This window comes from Rhinopithecus bieti, unplaced genomic scaffold, assembly GCF_001698545.2.
Source record: "Rhinopithecus bieti isolate Rb0 unplaced genomic scaffold, ASM169854v2 scaffold_59, whole genome shotgun sequence".
Classification (NCBI taxonomy): Eukaryota; Metazoa; Chordata; class Mammalia; order Primates; family Cercopithecidae; genus Rhinopithecus; species Rhinopithecus bieti.
The window spans coordinates 1,659,107-1,681,264 of NW_016803115.1; the positions used below are offsets into that span (position 1 = coordinate 1,659,107).

Here is a 22,158-nt window from a genome sequence, read left to right on the forward strand (position 1 = left end):
TTGTCTCTGTGGAGGAGTCAAGGGAAGCTTTTCAGCTTTTGAGGTGAAAGCTGGAGGAAGAAGCAGGTGAGCAGGCCTGGAGGCATGAGGAGAGTTATGTGTTGGGATCCACAGATGACTCAGTTCTGTCTGAGCATGGCCGGAGAAGAGAGGAGATGTGGTGGGAGATGGGGCTGGAGAAAGAGATGGAGGGCAGAATTTGGGTGGCCTTGAGTGCCCTGCACAGCAATTCAGGCTACATGCAGTATGTAGTAGGAGCCACTGAAGAACTCTGAGTAGAAGAATAGGACAGATTTGTGCACAAAACACATAACTGGTGGCAGTGCGGATGATCTATTGAAGAAGGAATGAGCAATTGCAATGACAGCCAGAAATCATGAGGTTTTGATGGTGGCAGCAGATTTGAGAGATATTTAGGAGGTGGCTTTTGTAGGGCTTAGTGATTGGCTGAATGTGGGGAACAGGGAGGCAGAGAGGAGACATACACAATGCTCAGTTTTTTTGTTTGGTCAGTTGTGAATATGGTGGTGCCGTGAACCAGGAAAAGAACCTAGGATAATGATTAGGGCATGGAGACAAGATGCTGAATTCCATTTTGGACATTTTTAATACTAGTACTAGCACATCTCTCTTTACTATGGGCCCCTTTGATTCTGGGTGACAGAGAAGACAACCACCCATCTGACTTTTGGAATCTTTGTTTTTGTTTTGTTTTACTTTGCTTTGTTTTCCTCAGGATACCTGGAACCATAGGAATTCAGTGTGTTCAAATTCAAGCATTTCTGAAAGAAAACTTACACAGGATTTTCAATACCATCCCCCTCCAGTTTTATACCCTCTATCACAGCAAAAACTTATACCCTGTTTTATCCTTAAAACAACAAAAGGCATGAAAGAAGCCTTATGTTTACTGACTGTCGGGGCCTTTTAGATTTCCCATGATCTATACCCCCAATAACTACATCCTGGAGTCCTGGGTGCCCCATTCCATCTTATTTCATAGAGTGCATTTTCCAATATCCTGAATTCAAATATCAAATACCCTAGGTTATATAGATTTCCCATATAGAGAAATTGGAGCCCTATAAAGAGGGTCGTAAAGGTACAAAGTGCAGAGGAAGGAGCAATGTACTTAAAGGAAAGTCCATCACAAGCATTCATCTTTCACCAGACTCCTGACTGAAGCTAGCAGAAAGAATAGGAAGAGCTCAGTGAAATCTCATGGCTTCCAGTTTGAATTCTAGTCCTCTGAAAGTAACAGTGTTGAGTTAGAGGGGCCGATGACACATTCAGATGTCTAGTTATCAGTTAGCGAACAAGATCTGTAGCTCAGGAGAGAGATCTGGGCTAGATCTAGAGATGGCTGAAGTGGTCAAACCCATGGTTGAGAGATAGAAAGAGAAGAGAAGATCAAGTTCCAAGCTCCAGGAAACATCAGTATGTATTGGATAGATATGAAAGATGAACCTACAAAGGAAACTGAAAACGAACATCCAGAGAAGTAGGTGGAGAAAGAGGTCAGAGTAATATCATGAGAAACAAGGAAGATGCTATTTCAAAAAGCAGGCGATGGTCAGCAGAGTCAAGCTTCAAAGCCGGGTCAAGTAATATGAAGATAGAGCAGTATCCATCATTTGTAAAGTAAAACTGTTCATCTATGTGTATAATACTTGTACATGTTAACATTCATAGCTGAGTACTTTGCTTGAATATTCGTGCATTTGTGCTGATAGTTGGTTTAGAATAGAAAGTAAACTAACCAGAACTGTGTGGCTTTGTATAAAGAAATAAAGCCTAGTGTTAATATTTTATATACTTCCTTGTTGATATACAAAAATATTCAATAAGAGACTTACATATTGGGTTTTTCTCCTCCAAATTATGCTATTTTCACAAACATTAATAATACTAAAAGAAATATGGATAATGAAAAAATGTATCATTGCCCACCCTCCAAAATATCCATTTCTTTTTTTTCTTTTTTTTCTTTTTTTTTTTGAGACGAAATCTCCCTCTGTCGCCCAGACTGCAGTGCAGTGGCGCAATCTCTGCTCACTGCAACCTCCGCCTCTGGGGTTCAAGCGATTCTTCTGCCTCAGCCTCCCAAGTAGCTGGGACTACAGGCGTGGACCACCACGCCCGGCTAATTTTTGTATTCTTAGTATAGATGAGGTTTCACCATATTGGCCAGGCTGGTCTTGAACTCCTGACCTCATGATCCACTCACCGTGGCCTCCCAAAGTGCTGGGATTACAGGTGTGAGCCACTGCGCCCTGCCCAAAATGTCCATTTCTTTTAATACACATATGCATACACTGTACACACATGCATACACTATACACACACGTATGAAGATGTGATCTTTTCCTTTTTTTTGGAGACAGAGTCTCACTCTATCATCCAGGCTGGAGTGCAGTGACATGATCTTGGCTCACTACAACTTCTGTCTCCCAGGTTCAAGCGATTCTCCTGCCTCATCCTCCCAAGTAGCTGGGATTACAGGCACCTGCCACCATGCCCAGATAATTTTTGTATTTTTAGTAGAGATGGGATTTTGCCATGTTGGCCAGGCTGGTCTTGAACTCCTGACCTCAGGTGATTCACCTACCTTGGCCTCCCAAAGTACTGGGATTACAGGCATGAGCCACCGTGCCCAGCCTGCAGATGTAATTTTGTATACTGCTTTTTGAACCTAAGTATGTTACTATATATTCTTTATAACAAACACTTCTCATGTTTGCAGAATATTTTGTGTGTACTATAACATCTCAACAAATTACTTTTGAAATAAAAAGGGGTACCTCTTCTAATGAAGAGATCTATGGTAGTCATCTTCTGAACCAAGTGGCCCAACAGCATCACCAGTTGTGGAACAACTGGACATATGTGCCTCCCAATGGGATGCTATAATAATTCAGGAGTATTTTTGCAAAAAAAAGTTTACCTTGAATCTAATCATAAGGGACAATTAGACAAATACAGAATGTGAGACACTACATAATAACTGGCCTAGATCCTTAAAAAAAGTCAATGTCTTAAAATAAAATAAAATAAAATAAAATAAAAAAAGACTAAAAAGACATGATAACCAAATCCAATGCACAAATTGGGTCTTGGATACAAAAAAATGTGCATGTTGACTTTGTACGAGATACTATGGTATTACTGTTAATTTTCTTGGGTGTCATAATGCTATATATGTCTATACTATATATACATAATAATACTATATAGTTACATAGGAAAATATCCTTATTCCTAAGGAGATGCACATGAAATATTCAGGGATAAAGCATCATGATATCTGAAACTTATTTTCAAGTAGTTCAGAGAAATTTATGTATATTTGTGTGTATATACATGTGTGTGTCTATATATAACTATATATATAAAAACTATGCATATGTATAAAAACTTTGTTCATACATATATATAAATAAAATATGTATGTTCATATATACACTTAACTAAATAAATGTGGCAAAATGTTAATAATTGGTGAATTTATGTAAAGGGTATGTCGGTATTCTTTGTAACTATTCTTTAAACATTTCTGTACATTTGAGTATTTTCAAAATAGAGAGTTGGAGAAGCATGTTTTCTGTTTATGTTGGTGATAGTCTAAGCCAGATGTAGTATGACTCAGCCGTATAGTAAGTACATAACACCCACACACACACAGACACACACAGAGCATTCCAATATTTGGTAACTAGTTCATTGCTGTTGTCTATGTACATCAGCTAAACAATTCCAGATGAAAAAGTGTGGGGAAAGTGTCGTGTTCAAGGATTTGTCTGCTTTCAAATGTCTGTGTGATGTGTCTGTTCCTGGCAGTGTTCCATCTTCCCTCCCACTACTCCCAGTGACCCCAAACTGAACTACTTCCCAACAACTCACACTTTCCACATGAAGCCTCTGTTCAGGCTGTTTCCTCAGCCTGAAACACTGTTCCCATTGTTTCACTTGTCAAAATGATACTTAATCTTTAAGGCTTGATTCAAAATCTCCTTCCTCTGTGAAACTCTTTTCTAGACTGCCACCTGTTTCTTCCAACTGGAAGCATTCATTCCCTGCTGTGTGGTCCCTATAGCTCTCTTGAAACACATACTTTATTCCTTCTGTAGAGAATGAGTTGGTACATAAGGAACCTCATTATAGTGACTTATGTACCAACTCATATTCCCTAGAGAGAGAAAGTTGTTTAACTCTGTTGCATGGGATGAAGTCCAGATTCCTTAGAATAATGTACAAGGTTCTTGTGACTTGCTGCCTGCTTCCTTTTGAGCCTTATGTCTTGATATGCCCCTCAATGAACCTGATACTGGAGATATAATGAAGCCAATTTTCCACTCAGGACTCCTGGGCCCCTAAGATTCAGGCCCCTTAATTCCATTAGCGATGGAGGAGCAAAGTGTTCCCTAGGATTCCTATGAATTTCTGGTGCCTCGCATTCTCATGCAACCTGTAATGCTGGTGACTTCCCCAGGCCACCACTCCAGCTGCTTTCCTCTGCACTTCACCTGACCATAAAATGTAGTCCCTTTTTATGCTGTGGGAAAATAAAAGCAAAACCTCTCTCCAGTAAAGGCATTCATGAATTTTGCTGACTTATGAGGGAGACCAAGGACGATTTCCATTGCAGTGATGCCACGGTTTTCCTGAAAGGTAAGCATCAATCTGCCTTTTGCCCCACTGAGGCCGAGTCAGTCTATCTTGCTGTTACCTCTTGCCTCCTCATTTTTGGCTTGTCTTCCCACTGTACTCTTCCCACTCCACTCTTCCTGTCCCTCCCAGGGCTAAAACCTTGGCACCAGAAATCTGTAAAATGTAAATGTCACTTGTTTCAGAGAACACCTCCTAATTTGGAGCATTTATGAACCTCACAGTGCCAAATAGAATATTTACCTTTCTGGCTCTGACATTCTTTAGGTCACTAAACTAAAAAGCTTCTGAATAAAAAAGAAAAAAACATTAAAAGTGAATCCTGTTGCCTGAAATAGTGTATTTCACTTATTCAGCAGTGGAATTCACTGGTCTCCTGTAACCAGCATGAGGCAATTTTTAGTGGAGACCTCATCTCTGCCGGCTCAATTTGTTGCTGCTCAGTTACAAAGATGTGTTTACTTCCAGGAGAAAGGGCTTCAAGTTACTTGTCTAACACATGAGCATGGTGACATCTCTTGCTCCCTGTTTTGCTAATATTTTGGTCATCAAGGTCTGAAGTTGCTAACAAAAATATATTAAAAGTGGGTAATATCTATATTCATCTTGGACTGAAGGATGCTGTAGGAATATTTTCTGAGTTTTATTTACTTATGCAATTATTACATCAATCTTTTTTTGAACATTTTTTATTGAGACATAATTCACGTACCATAAAACTCACCAATTTAAAGTATACAATTCAGTGGTTTTTAGTATGTTTGTGGTGGAACCACCACTAGAATCTAATTCCAGAACATTTTCTTCACTCCCCAAAAGAAAAGCACTTCCCATTAGCAGTCACTCCTTATGCCTGTCCCACCCTGAGCCCACTCTAGGCAACTGCTAATCTACTTTCTGTTTCTATATATTTGCCTGTTCTGGACTCTTCTTCATACAGATGGAATCAAACAATAGGTGGCCTTTTGGGTCTGTCTTCTTTTACTTAGGATGACGTTTTCAGGTTTCATTCATAGAGTAGCATGCATCAGTACTACTTTTATTACCAAACAATATTCTGTTGTGTGGACATAACATATTGTATTTATTCTTTCATCAACTGATAGGCACTTGGGTTGTTTCCACTTTTTTCTTTTTAGTTGACACATAATAATTGTACATATTTGTGGAATGCAGAGTGTTATTTCCTTATGTAATGATCTAATCATGGTAATTAGCATCCATCACCTCAAATATTTATCATTTCTTTGTGTTGTGAGCATTAAAGATCCTCTCTTCTAGTTTTTTGAAAATATACAATAAATTATGATTAACTATATTCACCCCACAGTGCTGCAGAATACCTGAACTCATTCCTCCTTTTAAACTATGATTTTGAAATTGTTAACCAACCAATCTCCATCCTCCCTCCCTGCCACTCTTCCCATCCTCTAATTCCCACAATTGTACTCTACTTTTTCTTAGCTCCCACAAGTGAGGACATGTGGTATTTATCTTTCTGTGCTTACCTTATTTTGCTTAACATCATGTCTTCCAGGCTCATCCATGTTGCTGCAAATGACAGGATTTCATTCTTTTTTTTGTGGCTGAATAGTATTCCACTGTGTATCTATACTACATTTTTTTTTTTTATCCAGTTGTCTGTTGATTAACATTTGAGTTGATTCTATATCTTAGCTATTGTGAGTAGTGCTGCAGTAAACATGGGAGTGCAGGTATCCCTTTGATACACTGAGTTCCTTTCCTTTGGGTAAACACCCAGTAGTGAGATTGCCGGATCATATGATAGTTCTGTTTTTAGAGAAATCTCTATGCTGTTTTCCAAATCGCTGTATTAATTTATATTCTCACCAACACTATATAGGAGTTTTCTTTTCTCTGCATCCTCACCAGCACTATTTGTTGTCTTTTTGAAAATAGTCATTCTAACTGGGGTGAGATGACATCTCATTGTGGTTTTGATGTATGTTTCCCTGATGATGATTTTTCATATATTTGTTGACTATTTGTATGTCTTCTTAAGAGGTTGTTTGGAGGTTCAAGCAGGGAAGTGCAGCTACTTGTATACCCCAGACCAATAACCCATATCCTCCTCCATCAGGGTTAGCTATCCTCTTTGACTGAGCATGCAGCTTTGGGGAGGGACGCACATGGAAGAGTGAGGGAAGAAGGGGACACCTGCCTAGCCAGCCAGATCAGCTGAATCAACCCTGGCGATCAATGGGGTGACAGGTATCACAGCCACATCGCCCTCACATATGTCTTCTTTTGAGAAATGTCTGCTTGGTTCCTTTGTCCACTTTTTAATCAGATCATTTGTTTATTTGCTGTTGAGTTGTTTGAGTTCCTTGTATATTCTGGATATTAGTCCTTTGTTGTATGACTAGTTTACACAGGTCTTCTCCCATTCTATAGGTTGTCTCTTTACTTTGTTGATCGTGTCCTGTGTTGTGTATAATCTTTTTAGTTTGATATCATCCCATTTGTCTATTTTTGTTTTTGTTACCTGTGGTTTTGAAGTCTTAGCTATATAAAATCTTTGCCAAGATCAATGTCCTGAAGCATTCCCCCTATGTTTTCTTCTAATAGCTTTATAGTTTCCGGTCTTATCTTTAAGTCTTTGATCTATTTTGAGTTTATTTTTGTATATGGAGATACAGGAGTCTAGTTTCATTCTTCTATATACAGATATCAAGTTCTCCCAGCACCATTTATTGAAGAATGCATGGATTTTATTATAAACAGTGCTGCTATAAACATTCATGTACAAGTCTTTGTAAACATATGTTTTCACTGCTTTTGGGTATAAACCTAGGAGTAGAATTGCTGGGTCATATTATAACTCTATGTTTAATTTTTGAGGAAATGCCAGACTGTTTTCCAAAATGGCTGGCTTATTTTACATTTCCACTAGCAGTATATCCAATTTGTCCACATCCTCATCAATGCATTTTATTATCTGTATTTTAAATTATAGCCATCCCAGTAAGTATGTTGTGGTATGTCATTATGCATTTATCTAATGGCTAATAATGTTGATCTATTCAATTTTTAGGCCATATGTTTTAATGAACAATTACAGTGATGAGACATGGCATTCCATCTTAATATTTTAATTTTTAATGATTTTGAATAAAGTAGTAAGGAGCATATATGCTGTTATATGTCATATTTAGCAAATGCACTTCATTTATGGCTCATCTTAAAAAATTCTAACTTGACTACATAAAAGTGAAATCTAAGTGAAAACTTCAGAGACAGTTTCATAGGACAAATTTTCTATAGGATACTAAAACATACTTAGCTATTATCAAGTATAGGGTAAAGAGACAAACTTTGCATCTTTTACTTGATATTTGTGTTCAAACAATTTGGATTCTATTGGGGAATATCTAAACTCTTCCAATTCTTTTAACATGAATAAAATAGCATCCACATCTGGAACCCAGACCACATGTGATGGCTCCACAGGGTTTGGTCAGACTTTGTTTTGAAACAGGGAGGCAGAAAACATAATGGGTTCCTAGCAAAAGATCCACAGTCAACAATAAAATTGAAAGAATGAGGTTGCATAGAAGAAAAATACATTCCTGAAGAAACTGAACAAACAAATAAAAACTTATGGCACAGGAATAAATTCAGCATAAAATAAATGCAAATAAAAGTTTTAAAAGTTAAAAGAATTCACAGATTTTGTTTTGGAGTGGTATGCAATACCATTATAAAGAAATTAGAAATCATAGTGTTTAACAGCAGGCTTAAATAAAAACATTTTCATACGACTTTTTTTTTTTTTTTATTTTTTTTATTTTTTTATTTTAATATATTTTAAATAGAAGGCACAATCTGTGCTTGGATATAAAAAAAAAACCAGAAAAAACCATATAATATTTGCATAGCCCATTTTCAACTGTGGTCCAAATGTTGTATTTAAGATCAATAAAATATAAACCAATCCTGCAAATAAAATATAAAAAAGGACAAATCTATGTGTCATTTCTGGTATTTTCCCTGCCAGCCAGCCCTGGAATCATAGAATGGCGGGGGGGGGAACAACCCTTCTCTTGTCCACGTAGTTTAGGAAGCACATTGTATGGGATTACATAAAAGTAATGTGATCCTGATTAAAAAACAGAATGATGGCATTAATAAGCCACATTCGTCAGTTCCTTATCTGAGTGTTGTGCCAGTAAATTTGGGGAAAAAATACTGAGAAATGGGACAACACAATCACACATAAAAAAATTAAGGCTAGAAGTGCAATCTCTTTTTTTAAATTAAAAAAATCCAAGGCTTTTAATCTGAAAAAGAAGTGGTCTATTACTGAATGATTATCTGTCTCTAGGCCTTTATATAAAGATCTATTCTCTTCCTCTTCAAAGGATTAATCATTATAAAATGAGCTAAAGACTTTAAGATGTTTTGGTTAGGCATAAATAAAAATATATTAACAAATAGGTTCTTTATCCACATGAAGTGTCTTCAAAATAAATTAGTAAGTTGGATTTGTTTATATTGATTCAGATAACATTTATCTGGAAACAAGTGGCAAGATAATAACCTCCTAAGGGAGTTTTCTGACTCTGGGATTCCATAAAAGCTTTTGCAAAACATTAGAGACAACCTGAAAATTTTACTTAATGGCATTGTCTAACCTAAGTGGTCTTATGATTTGTTAAGTGTAAAGAAATATGACAGCAGCTAAAATTTTTTAGTTTTCATAAATGGTTTTTTATATTGTCAGTTTGTATAAATGGTTATTGGAACTATATATTCCATACTAAATGATAATCACAAAATGATCTTTATATTGAATATTTTTAGGGTTTGAATGTACTTTCCAGACATAAAAAACTGAAGGAACTTTCTGTATCTGAGTGTTATAGAATCACTGATGTTGGAATTCAGGTAAGATCATTAAGATCATCTGTTAGAGAATTAAGATTGAAATTTTTCAAAAAATTGATTAATTCACTTTATTTCTTATTTCCATAGGTTTTTGGGGAATGGGTGGTGTTTGGTTACATGAGTACGTTTTTTTAGTGGTAATTTGTGAGATTTTGGTGCACCCATCACCTAAGCAGTATACACTGTACCCAATTTGTAGTCTTTTATTCCTCACTCATTTCCCACCCTTTCCCCCAAGTCCCCAAAATCCATTGCATCGTTCATATTCCTTTGCATTCTCATAGCTTAGCTTCCAATTATGAGTGAGAACATACAGTGTTTGGTTTTCCATTCCTGAGTTACTTCACTTAGAATAACGGTCTCCAATTCCATCAGGGTTACTGCAAATGCCATTATTTCATTTTTATGGCTGAACAGTATTCCATGTACACATGGAATATATATGTGTGTGTGTATGTATATATGTATATATGTGTGTGTGTGTGTATATGTGTGTGTGTGTGTATAATCACAATTCTTTATCAACTCATTGATTGGTGGACATTTGGGTTGGTTCCCCAATTTTGCAATTGCGAATTGTCCTGCTATAAGCATGCCTGTGCAAGTATCTTTTTCGTACAATGACTTCTTTACCGCTGGGTAGATACCCAGTAGTGGGATTGCTGGATCAAATGGTAGTTCTACTTTTAGCTCTTTAAGGAGTCTCCACACTGTTTTTTATAGTGGCTGTACTAGTTTACATTCCTACGAGCAGTGCAGAAGTGTTCCCTTTTCACTGCATCCCTGCCAACTTTTATTATTTTTTGATATTTTGATTATGGCCAGTCTTGCAGGAGTAAGATGGTTTCGCATTGTGGTTTTGATTTGCATTTCCCTGATCATTTGTGATGCTGAGCATTTTTTTTTTCATGTTTATTAGACATTTGTATATCTTCTTTTGAGAATTATCCGTTCATGTCCTTAGCCCACTTTTTGATGGGATTGTTTGTTTTTTTTTCTTGCTAATTCGTTTGAGTTCGTTGTAGATTTTGGATCTCAGTCCTTTGTCAGATGTATAGATTGTGAAGATCTTCTCACACTCTGTTCATTGTCTGTTTACTCTGCTGTTTCTTTTGCTGTGCAGAAACTTTTTAGTTTAAGTACAAATTGAATAAATTTTGTGGGTCATAGTAGAAAAAAAGAAATGGATTGGAAATGCACATAAGTGATCCTAGTTGAACTAAGTTCAACTCCAGGCTCTTAGTTAGGTCTCCACAGCCAAAGTGATTGAGATTTATTTTCCCATTTTTCCCTGTCTAATGTCTCCCTTCCTTATGTCAGATTCAAAACAAACAGGGATATTTTACATGGAGAGTGATGAACTGCAGTGTGGTAAAAGTCTTCTCATGTAAACAAAGTATTCTGTAGATAGAAATGTTACAGAATCTAATCATTGAAAATTGGGGGAGTTTGAAAAATTATGCCAGACACTCAACAGTTAGGAACTTAAGTTACTCAAACATACTTGCTAGCATCCTTTATGGGAATGGGAAGCATGAGATAAGTAATTGGCTAGGATAAACGATTACATGCTCAATTGATTCTTCAAGAACTTGCAAGAAAAGTAAAATTCCTGGACCTAATCTTGAGTGATGTGCAGGAAGTCATAAAGTACATACTGTGAGCAAGCCACAGTGTAATTTTTCCATCACTTTAAGCATATCAATGTGCTGTTAGAAAAAACCCCAAAGTTATTTGTCATACATGTATTGAACAAGAAGGGAAGCAGTAACCTAGGAATGCAAGCACTGAAACACATTGGCAGTTCTAGATAAATGTGCCTTGAGAGTTTAAAACCCCAACCACTCATAAAAACCTGAAGCTAAAGTAGAAATAGAAAGAGAGAGAGAAAGAGAAAGAGACAGAGAGGGAGAGAGAGAAAGAAAGAAGAAGAAGGAGGAGGAGAAGGAGAAGGAAAAGGAGGAGAGGAGGAGGAAGAAGAAGAAGAGGAGGAGAAGGAGGGGAAGGAAAGGGAAGAAAGGAAGGGAAGGAAGGAAGGAGGGGAGGAGGGAAGGAGGGAGGGAGGGAAGAAAGAGAGAAAGAAAAACGTATAAAAGGGTTTATCCCACAAGTAGGAAGATAATGCAATAAAAGCTGAGAAGTCCCCAGAGCATGGCAAACCTGAAGTTATCTCTGTCAATTTGAAGTAGACTTTCCAAAAAGTTTTAACATGACTAATAGGAATGTTAAAATACCATCTCAACTGGTGGGCTGTAGAGGATTCCAGGTCAAAAGATGCTCTAGACCTCTAGCATTGAATTCTAAACTTCTGGAGCTGAAAGAATCTTAGAAACATCTAAAAAAGCAACTCCCTAATGTTAAGGCAGTAGGAATAAAAGATTACATCAAAGGCCAAGAGGGCTTAAATGACTGGCTCAAAGTCTTATACCTTCTCAGCAAACTAATTCAGTAATAGTTTTACGGAAATGAAAGGTGGAAATGGAGAGCTGCTGTTCTGAATGGTTGATTGACAGCTTAGTGAGAAAAAATGTTTTCAAATTATTTTTGCTGTTTCTCAGTGGGTCTGAACAATGTAATCATACTTAAGGGAATCTGCTTTAAGGAGCATTAGTGTCACATAATGTCAATGTCTCCCAATTTTAGACCAGGGGTACTGATGTTCTAAGAAGTCCCTAAGAAATCTGCCTGGTAGTATATTCAGTACTGTAGAGTTAAATAAACGAACACAAAACACATATCCTAGAGAGGACTAGAAAATTCCATGTTGGAAAGATTGTAACTCTTTCATAACAAAAAGGATTACAAATCATTTAGATGTGTGTAACCTACTAAGAGAAAAAGCTGAAAGATTCCTCTAAAGTTAAGCCATGATTTACCTGCTACAATTAATTTAAGGGTTAAACATACATTTATACAAAGCTTTATCTATGAATATGATATAGTCAGGCTTTCAAAAGATCTTTGACAAGATGATAGACTAGAAAAAACAGTTTAAAATATTAACATTTTTAATACTGGGTTATATTTCTCATACCAATTATATTTGACCAGTAACTAGAAATCATTTAGGAATATTGAAACCTACCATGGTGATGACATAGTCTCTTAATATGCATCATTGATTAATTTTTAGATGCTCCTCTCATCCTTGGGATGAAGGAGTATTGACCAAAGTTTGATGTTAAGTATCAGGAGACCAGTGTTTTCTGTCATTTCTTTTTGATTCTGTGGGGTCCAGACATTTTTCTTTTCACTCTTTGGAGCCTGAAATTTGTACTATTTTTAGGTGCTCTGAGATTGTAGACGAAAGCATTTACCCATTTGCTAACTATATGACCATACAGCTGACTTCTGGCCTATCTTTAAAACAATTTAATCTTTCACAAACTGACATGTATTTCTTTTCAGTAATCTAAAAGATTAGTGGTTCTACTCTCAAGTTCATGAACAAGAAATTTTTCTTTTATTTTCCTTAATTTTTTTCTAAACAAAACAAGATACATGTGCAGAACATGCAGGTTTGTTCCATAGGTATGCGTGTGCCATGGTGGTTTGCTGCACCTGTTGACCTGTCCTCTGAGTTCCCTCCCCTCACCCTCAACCCTGAAATTTTTCTTTTTCATCATTTCTCATCCCTCTTTTTCCCCTCCCTGCTTTCGGTATGTGTGTGTCTGTGTGTGTCTGTGTTGTGGCTTTTAACCAGTTTTACCTCTTCCAAGGTTCATACTTCTGGCATGTGGTAATCTTTCCCCTTGCCTCCTCCAGCCCAATTATTAAGTCCCAAAAGGGAACAGAAAGCGGGGGGAGGAGAAAGTGACATACAAACGAATTTCACGATTCCTTACCTGGATTTAGAAAGAGAGGGAAAGAGAATAAAATAAGGTGAGTAAATTGAGATGTTTCGATTATCCACACTTTATCAAGAATGCTCTCTCATTACTTAGAAAAGGTAACTATAGGAGAGATTCTGTTTTTCGCATAAGACATTGAAAACTTATACACTACATAATTCACTTAATGAGAAAAATGAATAAATCTTTTACCCTGGTTAGGTTTTGCAAGAGTTGTGAACATAATAAGAATAAAAAATTACCTCATTTTAGTGTTTAGTGGAAACCACAGCACATACAGAGTCATTGTCTGGAGCCTCAGATGTATTGACTTTTAGGATCTGGCTTTAATTACTTTCTCCAACTTTAGTTCTTTTCTGAGAACAGACATTCAATGATTATGTTACACTAAAATTATTTAGTGCTCTTGAAAGGCATTTTGGAGAAGATGTTTGATGCAGCTGTAACTGAGCATTTCTTAAGAAATCATTTTCTTGAGGATTTTATGAGGTCAGTTAAATAACAGATGGCCAAGTATGGCAAAGGAATTGGCTTAAATGCAGTGTTACAGTACAGAAATATTAGAATTTCCATCTTACTAAGTTGTTTTGATAGAACCAATGGAATAAATCCAATTATTTACTCTGGTTGCTTTTTTTCTGAGACGGAGTTTCGCTTTTGTTGCCCAAGCTGGAGTGCAATGACACGATCTCAACTCACTGCAACCTCCGCCTCCTGGGTTCGAGTGATTCTCCTGCTTCAGCCTCCTGAGTAGCTGGGATTACAGGTGCGCACCACCACGCCTGGCTAATTTTTTGTATTTTTAATAGAAATGGGTTTCATCATGTTGGCCAGGCTGATCTCGAACTCCTGACCTCAGGTGATCCACCTGCCTCAGCCTCCCAAACTGCTGGAATTACAGGGGTGAGGCACTGTGCCTGGCCTCTGGTTGTTTTTTATACTCTTAATCTAGTTTGCATTTCTCATTCCCCTTTCCTAGAATGAAGCATAATATAAATACGTTTATATAATATCCATACACATAAATGTGTATTTTTTATGCAGATTATCTTTGAATGAAAATCTTGCAGCTAGACAAAAATTTATAATTATTTCAGTGTTAGTTGAAGTAGTTGATTAAGAAATGTCATTAGTGGGAGAAAATCAGGTTTCATTAGGATGCACCAAAAGGACTGGCAGGTGTGTATACAGTGAAAGTGTGCATATATGTGTGTTTACATGCAAATATATGTAAATGTACATCTATGTCTAGTATATGTAGGTAAATTAAATATATGTATACACCTTGGTATATATTACATCATATATATATGTCAATGTGTATATGTATTTATTACACCCAAATTGTGTATAGAGAGATGCTATATGATTATACATTTCTAGGCTAAAACCAATAGATGATGGTCAGTATTCAAAGCAAGTAATAAAAATTGGTTTGTTGGTCAGGTGCAGTGGCTCACACCTGTAATCGCAGCACTTTGGGAGGCCAAGGCAGGTGGATTACCTGAGGCCAGGAGTTCAAGAGCAGCCTGCCCAACATGGTGAAGCCCCGTCTCTACTAAAAATACAAAAAAATTAGCCAGGCATAGTGGCGCACACCTCTAGTCCCAGCTACTCTGGAGGCTGAAACAGGAGAATCGCTTGAACCCGGGAGGCAGAGGTTGCAGTGAGCCGAGATTGCACCACTGCACTCCAGCTGGGTGACAGAGAGAGACTGCATCTCAAAAAAAGAAAAAAAAAATGGGTGTTAAAGAATTACCTTTTTATCTATATTTTATTTTAAAAATTAATCATCCATTTAGATGACAAAGCTCTTTTTCCTGTGGAAGTGTGTGGATTAGTTCTTTGATAGCAAAAGTAATAATATAATTTAGGGAATGTGGGACTAGCTGTCAAGAGTCCTAATTTTTATTCCAATTCTGCCTCTTACATGGCCACGTTTTCTTAAGCAATTCATTTAGCCCACAACAATTCATTCCCCTGTAGTGACTACAATTATGAAGCAGACAGGAGCTTGCACACTAGAGCAGGGGTAGGCTTTTTTTTTTCTGTCAAGTTTTGAAGGGTCAGGTAGTTTCTGTTTTAGGCTTTGCAGGCCATACAGTCTCTGTCGCAACTTCCCAGCTTTGCCATTGAGCATAGAAACAGCCATAGACAATATGTAAATAAATGAGAGTTGCTGTATTCCAATAAAACTTTATTTATGGACACTGAAAATTTGTATTTCATATCATTTTCACATATCATGAAATATTATTATTCTTTTGCTTTTTTGTCTACCATTTAAAATATATAAACACCATTCTGAGAGTGTAGGCCATACAGAAGAGCTACAGGTTAGCTGGGCAGGTGGACAGCCACCGTCAGTGAGCATTGACTCTGTGGCTGTCATAAGCAAATGCTCTTTGTGCTCTCTGCCCTGCAGCCTGGTGGGCTGGCTGTGCTTGCATAGGTGGGGCCTGTGGCTGTCCCAAAGTTCAGGCACTTTGGTCATGTCCATTACGCTTATGAACGATTCTTAAGCTTCCTTAGTACAACATTGGGACATTATTTGCAGTTAGCAAGTTGGAAAGAGCTTAGATGATTAATTAGGCTACTCCATGCCTGCATGTAAGATCATGCTCAAACCATCTCATTTCAGTTTTTTTTTTTTTTTTTTTTTTTGAGACGGAGTCTTGCTCTGTTGCCCAGGCTTGTATGCAGTGGCATGATCTTGGCTCACTGCAACCTCCTCCTCCCGGGCTCAGACCATTCTCCCACCTCAGCCTTCCAAGTAGCTAGGATTACAGGCATGTGCCATCATCCCCAGCTAATTTTTGTATTTTTAGTAGAGATGGTGTTTCACCATATTGGCCAAGGCTGGTTGGCCTTCCAAGTAGCTAGGATTACAGGCATGTGCCATCATCCCCAGCTAATTTTTGTATTTTTAGTAGAGATGGTGTTTCACCATATTGGCCAAGGCTGGTCTTGAACTCCTGACCTCAGGTGATCTGCCCACCTCAGCCTCCCAAAGTGCCAGTATTACAGGCGTCACCCACCATGTCCAGCCTCAGATTAATTTATTTTGTGAAAATGTGACATCTTGTTCAGTGATTGAACACAAAACATTTTGGATTAGACTTTCTATGTAGAGGAGATGGATAATCTGTTTGTTTTTTGAAAACAGAAATCATTATAATTTTTTTTTTAAATGATGAGGCTAGGTCTAGTGGGGTTAGGCAGATATAAGCAGAAAAATTCAATACTATGTGGTGGTTGTCAGCTAATATCATTTTAGCACTTACTACTGCCAGGCACTGTTGTATTTCCCATGTATTAATTTCCTACTTTATGAGGTAGGCAGTACTTTTAATTCCATTTTACAAACTGGAGGTTCCAAGAGGTTAAAAACCTCTCCCAAGTCATGAAACAAGTAAGCACATGAGCTAGTGTATAAAATGTCTAATTCCAAAAGGATGCTTTTAATCATAATGCTGTGATAAAGGCATGTAGGAGGCTATGGGAGGATTCGGGTGAGGTATCTAATCCAGCATGGGAATGCCAGGGAAGTTTATCTGTTAGAAAAATCACTTTAACAAGGAATGTGGAAGTTAGATTGAAGAGCAAAAGGGGAAAAGGAGACCTACCAACAGTGAAGGTAGGAATATAAGAGGTTTTTTTTTTTTTTTTTTTTCTTTTTTTTCCAGCCCAGACGGTCTTTTATTTTATTTTTTTTAACACCTATTATGCCAAATTCATAGGGATAGGTTCCAGCAGGCTCAGGCTCCTTCCCATTGGTCCTCACAAAGTGTGCTTCTCTGGGTTGGAGCAGGCTGGCGCTTCAGCTGGAACCCAGGTACCTTTATCTTTGGCTTCCTTTCTTTTCTGATCTTTCCTTCACGCGTTTCAGGAAGCTATCTTCGGCTCTTAGAGTGCTTAATGTGCTCAATACGCACATAATTCTCTAGAGCAATGAATCTTGCCTAACTTGTTTGTTTACAACAATGCCAACAGCATGCTGGGTAACGTTGTAGACTCTCCCAGTTTTGCCATGGTCAACACTTGTGGGGCATTCCTTTTGAACCATACCATATCCCTTGATGTGAGGAATATCACCTTCTTATAGATTCGCATATACGTGGCCAAAGGAACAACTCCATGTTTTCTAAAAGGCCTAGAGAACATTATATCTGGTGCCTCTCCTCTTTCCCTTTGGTGTTCGTCATTTTGGCGAATTACTGGAAGATGGCGGTTCCGGCCGAAAGGAAGAGGAGGTTTTTGTTATAGTCCAGGGGTGAGAGGATAGCAACCTGAACACGGGAAGTAACAGGGAGGCTGGGGATAAGGAAATGGATTAGAGAACATTTAGATAGCAAAATCCATGAAACTGTCGATAGTTCAGATGAGGGATGAGTGTGAAGATGTGGTTAAAGACGATGTCCATGCATCTGACTTCTCTGCCAGGAATATTGGTGGTGTCCCCTTTTTCAAGCCCTATGAACTACCAAGATCTATTCAGTATTTTGGCACTTACTGTTGCCAAAATATCTCTTCTTGTGAGTGTGTGATTTATAGGAAATATGTATATTTTGGTCTTTGTCCACAGTCCTGGCACAGAGCTCCTTAAAGGGCTTGTAACTTTCTGAGCAATAGGGGTAATAGGTATCTTTTGTTCTAATATTTGGTCTTTGACCATGGTTCCTGATGCAGAACTCCTAATTCCTTGGAGTTTCCTGGGTGTATCTTCTGTTCTAATGAGGTGACTCTTGGTGAGTTCTTGATTGGGGGCTGGTCATGAGAAAGGCCAGGCCATGATTAGAATCTTGGAACTTTCTGCTCCATTCCCCTTCCTTTGGGAAGGTGAGAGGGACTGGAGATTGAGCTAATAATTGATGGTGTCTACATGATGAAGCCCCCATAAAAATCCCTGAACTACAGGATTTAGAGTACTTCCAGGTTGGTGAACACATCTATATGCCAGGAGAGGGGTGCACCCCAACTCTGTGGGGACACAAGTTCCTGCACTCAGGACCTCTATACCTAGCCCTATGTACCTTTTCGTCTGGCAGTTCATTGGTATCCTTTATTATATAATAAACTCGTAAACATGTTTCCCTGAATTCTTTGAGTTGTCCTAGCAAATTATCAAGCCCAAGGAGGTAGTTTTGGGAACCCTAATATATAGGTGGTTCATTAGAAGTCCAAATGACAACCTGGGACTTGCGATTGGCATCTGAAATCTACTGGAATTGAGATCTTAACACGTGGGGTCTGTGCTAACTCCAGTTAATGTCAGAATTGAATTAAATTATAGAACATCCAGTTGGTGTCACAGAATTGGTCAGTGTGTGGAAAAACCCACACATCTGGTATTAGAAGTGAAGTGTTCTGGAAGTATTGAGAGTGGTGTGACTATAGAGAAAAAAAATTTTTTCCCCATTGTGTCTGGCATGATTTTGTCTGTGTTTCCTCTAAGCTGTCTTCGCCCCTCCACTCTTAGGATAGAGTCTTTTAGGCATTCTCCCTCCCACTCTATCTCTAGGTTTGTGGCAGCTGCAGGCAGGCTAAGGGAGCTCTGTTTGAGTTTGTTTTTACTCTACTTATAAGTAATTTGAAGGTTGTATTGTTCTCTTAATTCTAGTAATGATGAATATATGGGTACTGTTGCAGTTTTATTTCTTTTCTCTTTATATTTTCTGGTTTGGAGGGGAGGTGAAGATTCAGACTTAGATAATCGTCATTGTTCTCCAAACCCAAACATAGCTCCCTCGTATCTTTTATTAATTATAAAAGATAATTAATAAATGACTCTGAAATTAATTATGAAAAAGTATCTCTAACAAAGACAGTTCATCTGCTTTTTAAAGCCCTGAAACCAGAATGCAGTGTGTAGTATTTATAATTACACAAAAGAAGGAAGTCTGTGGTAGTGGTTCAGCCTCATCTGCTATCCTGTCTTTTCTGCCTGGTTTCTGGTTGATACTCTTCACAAGCTGGTTTAGTAATACCTTACAGATGGCACCATCAATGAATTTTAAGGGTGTAACCTAGGTCAGCGCCCTGTTGTCTGATGATCACTTAGGTATCTGACTTTGGCTTGTGGGGTATAAACAGCAGTACAGATACTAGAACCTCCACTTCTCTCATTGTCCTCTCCAGGCCCCATGTTTTTTGAGACCCTCAATCTTGCTCTAGCTGCTTCACACTGGATTTTTTTATTTTTATTATTATTTTTTATTAAGATGGAGTCTCGCTCTGTCGCCCAGGCTGGAGTGCAGTGGCACAATCTTGGCTCACTGCCACCTCCACTGCCTGGGTTCAAGCAATTCTCCTGTCTCAACCTCTGGAGTAGCTGGGATTACAGGTGCCCACCACCATGTCTGGCTAATTTTTTGTATTTTTAGTAGCAATGGGGTTTCACCATGTTGGCTGGGCTGGTCTCAAACTCCTGACCTCAAGTGATCCACCCGCCTTGGCCTCCTGAAGTGCTAGGATTACAGACGTGAGCCACCATACCCAGCCTTTCTTTAAAAGCAGTTGCAGGTTTTTTGGTGTTTTTTGTTTTTGTTTTTGAGATGGAGTTTCGCTGTTTTTGCCCAGTCTGGAATGGCGTGATCTTGGCTCACTGCAACCTCTGCCTCCTGGGTTCAAGTGATTCTCCTGCTTCAGTTTCCCAAGTAACTGGGATTACAGGCATGCGCTACCACGCCCGGGGAATTTTGTATTTTTAGGAGAGATGGGGTTTCACCATGTTGGTCAGGCTGGTCTTGAACTCCTGACTTCAGGTGATCCGCCTGCCTCAGCCTCCCAAAGTGCTGGGATTACAGGCCTGAGCCACCACGCCTGGCCTACCACATGAAGTAACATGCTTCTTCTCTCCCTTAATCTTCATAAATTTTTATGATATATTCTCTTAGATTATAAACTTTTGATTTTTAAAATTTGCCCTTTGGTAACAGTTATCTTGATTTACAAATAGAAAAGGAGGTAGAGGAGGAGGGATTTGGAATAAGGGACTGGGAAGGGCGGCAACCATGTGGCACAATCATAAGCTACTTCATAGTTGGGAGAACAACAGAGCAAGAGTCATTGCTGTTCATTTGACTTTTGGTCTGACCCAGGAATGTTCAGTAAGTTGAGGGGCTCCAGGCATAGTCCAAGTGGAAACTGAGGGTTCAGAGTTCTGAGTCTTGTACTCTGGACTATCTGTGCTACGGAACTGAAACCCCTAGAATTTGTATGGAACATCTGTCTACATGGATACTCAGGTCAGAAAGGCCCAGGAGTACCTACCTCATTCAGCAACAGTCCAGTCAAAATCTTCCTCCCCCATAATGGCCTATGACCAGCGTGTTCTGGACATTCCTCTCTAGAGTGTAAGAAGGGTTGAGTTCATCTGCCCTAACAGCAAGAACTGGATTACTCTCCAGTGACTCTCTTCTGATCTCAAATACTTATTTTGAATCACTAAGCTTTGTAACTAGTTATAAATGTTGTTTGCGCAAGATTCTCATCAATCATTCTCATCAGTTGATAGACTCCACCCCCTGGTGCTCAACCAAAGTTGATTATGGTAGCCTTTGACACATACTGACTTGTAATGCCAAAGATGGATTAGATGTATTGGCTCCATGTAGCAACAGTTTTTTTTAAAGAACTCAACATTGATTTCTATTTGTTTTCCAAGATTAAGTCATTCGGTAATTATCAAAGCATGAAATTTCAATAACTCCACCTCTTCTCTAGGGTTACAAGTTGTGTTTATGGTTCGCAACAGAAGCAACGGAGGACTCCTTTCCAAAATGACTTTAATTATTGGCCTTTGTTGCAGCAGAAGCTCTGAAATCTCTTGTATGGGGAGGTGGAACGTCCAGATATTTGGATCTTTTATCTCTTACTATATTGCTTGGCAAAGTCTCTCTTCTCATCCAATACTCCAGGTTATGATTAGGAAATAATTGACTAAACTGTCTATGATGGAGATTCCAGAGGGCTTCTGGTTTAGAAGTGTTTTACAGGGTATTGGGAGAGGAAACTAAGGAATTCCTCTGGTAGAATGAAGGGTAGTGGGGATATCTGTTAGCTTGTGAAGAAAGCAACCCCCCACAAAACCTGGAATAATTAAGAGTTTTACTATGGAAATCTGTGCTGCATGGCTATCCATGCCAAAGATAGTTTCCTAAACTTTATAATAGAACAACATACCCCTGGAGACCCAAGACACCTGGAATCAACTGGAAGTCACAGATAAACTCTTGCCAAGATACCCAGGCATTATTTCTTCAAAGCCCATGAGCAAAAGAAATAAACAGTATTCTCTGTGGCTCCTGGCACTAGTGTGTTTCTAATTGTGGAGGCAGTTCAAAAGAATTAGAAATTTGCTAGACTTCAAAGGATGTGGGATTTGACAGTTTATCAGTTTCCCATTGTCTGTAAGGTTCCAAGGGATACTGGAGTCATGGGTACTATGTTTTCTTGGCTGAAAAACAGCTGAAGCTAAGAACACCCCACACCAATCCTGGCTTCTTGCCCACTCCCATTGGGGAAGAACCACTCTCAGACAACTGAAGCACTGCTGAACTTGCTAAATGAATGTGCACATCTGTTCTTTTCATGTTGAGGATCCACAGAACAGAACTAAAAGAGAATGTGTTAGAAGGAGGATAATCAATAGGAGCCCTCTCCCACTCTTTAAGCCGCCCCTGGAACATTAGTTTATCCTATGTAAGATGAAACTTGCCAAAAGTTAAAAAAA

At 38.4% G+C, this 22,158-nt stretch overlaps 1 protein-coding gene across 10 annotated transcripts in view; it reads left to right on the forward strand.

The window, feature by feature from the left end:
- The window catches only part of FBXL13 (F-box and leucine rich repeat protein 13), a 303,981-nt gene that overhangs the window by 227,572 nt on the left and 54,251 nt on the right, over positions 1-22,158 (forward strand). For 9 of the 10 annotated variants that reach the window (XR_001881688.1, XM_017853395.1, XM_017853125.1 and 6 more), the window contains one exon: positions 9,490-9,573. Coding sequence is in view for 8 of the 10 variants with exons in the window: in XM_017853395.1 (XP_017708884.1) it covers positions 9,490-9,573 (84 nt within the window). In the remaining 2 variants the exon portion in view is untranslated. Of the gene's footprint in view, positions 1-9,489; positions 9,574-13,338; positions 13,456-22,158 lie in introns of all 10 variants that reach the window. The other variant, XR_001881732.1, reaches the window with a different exon arrangement.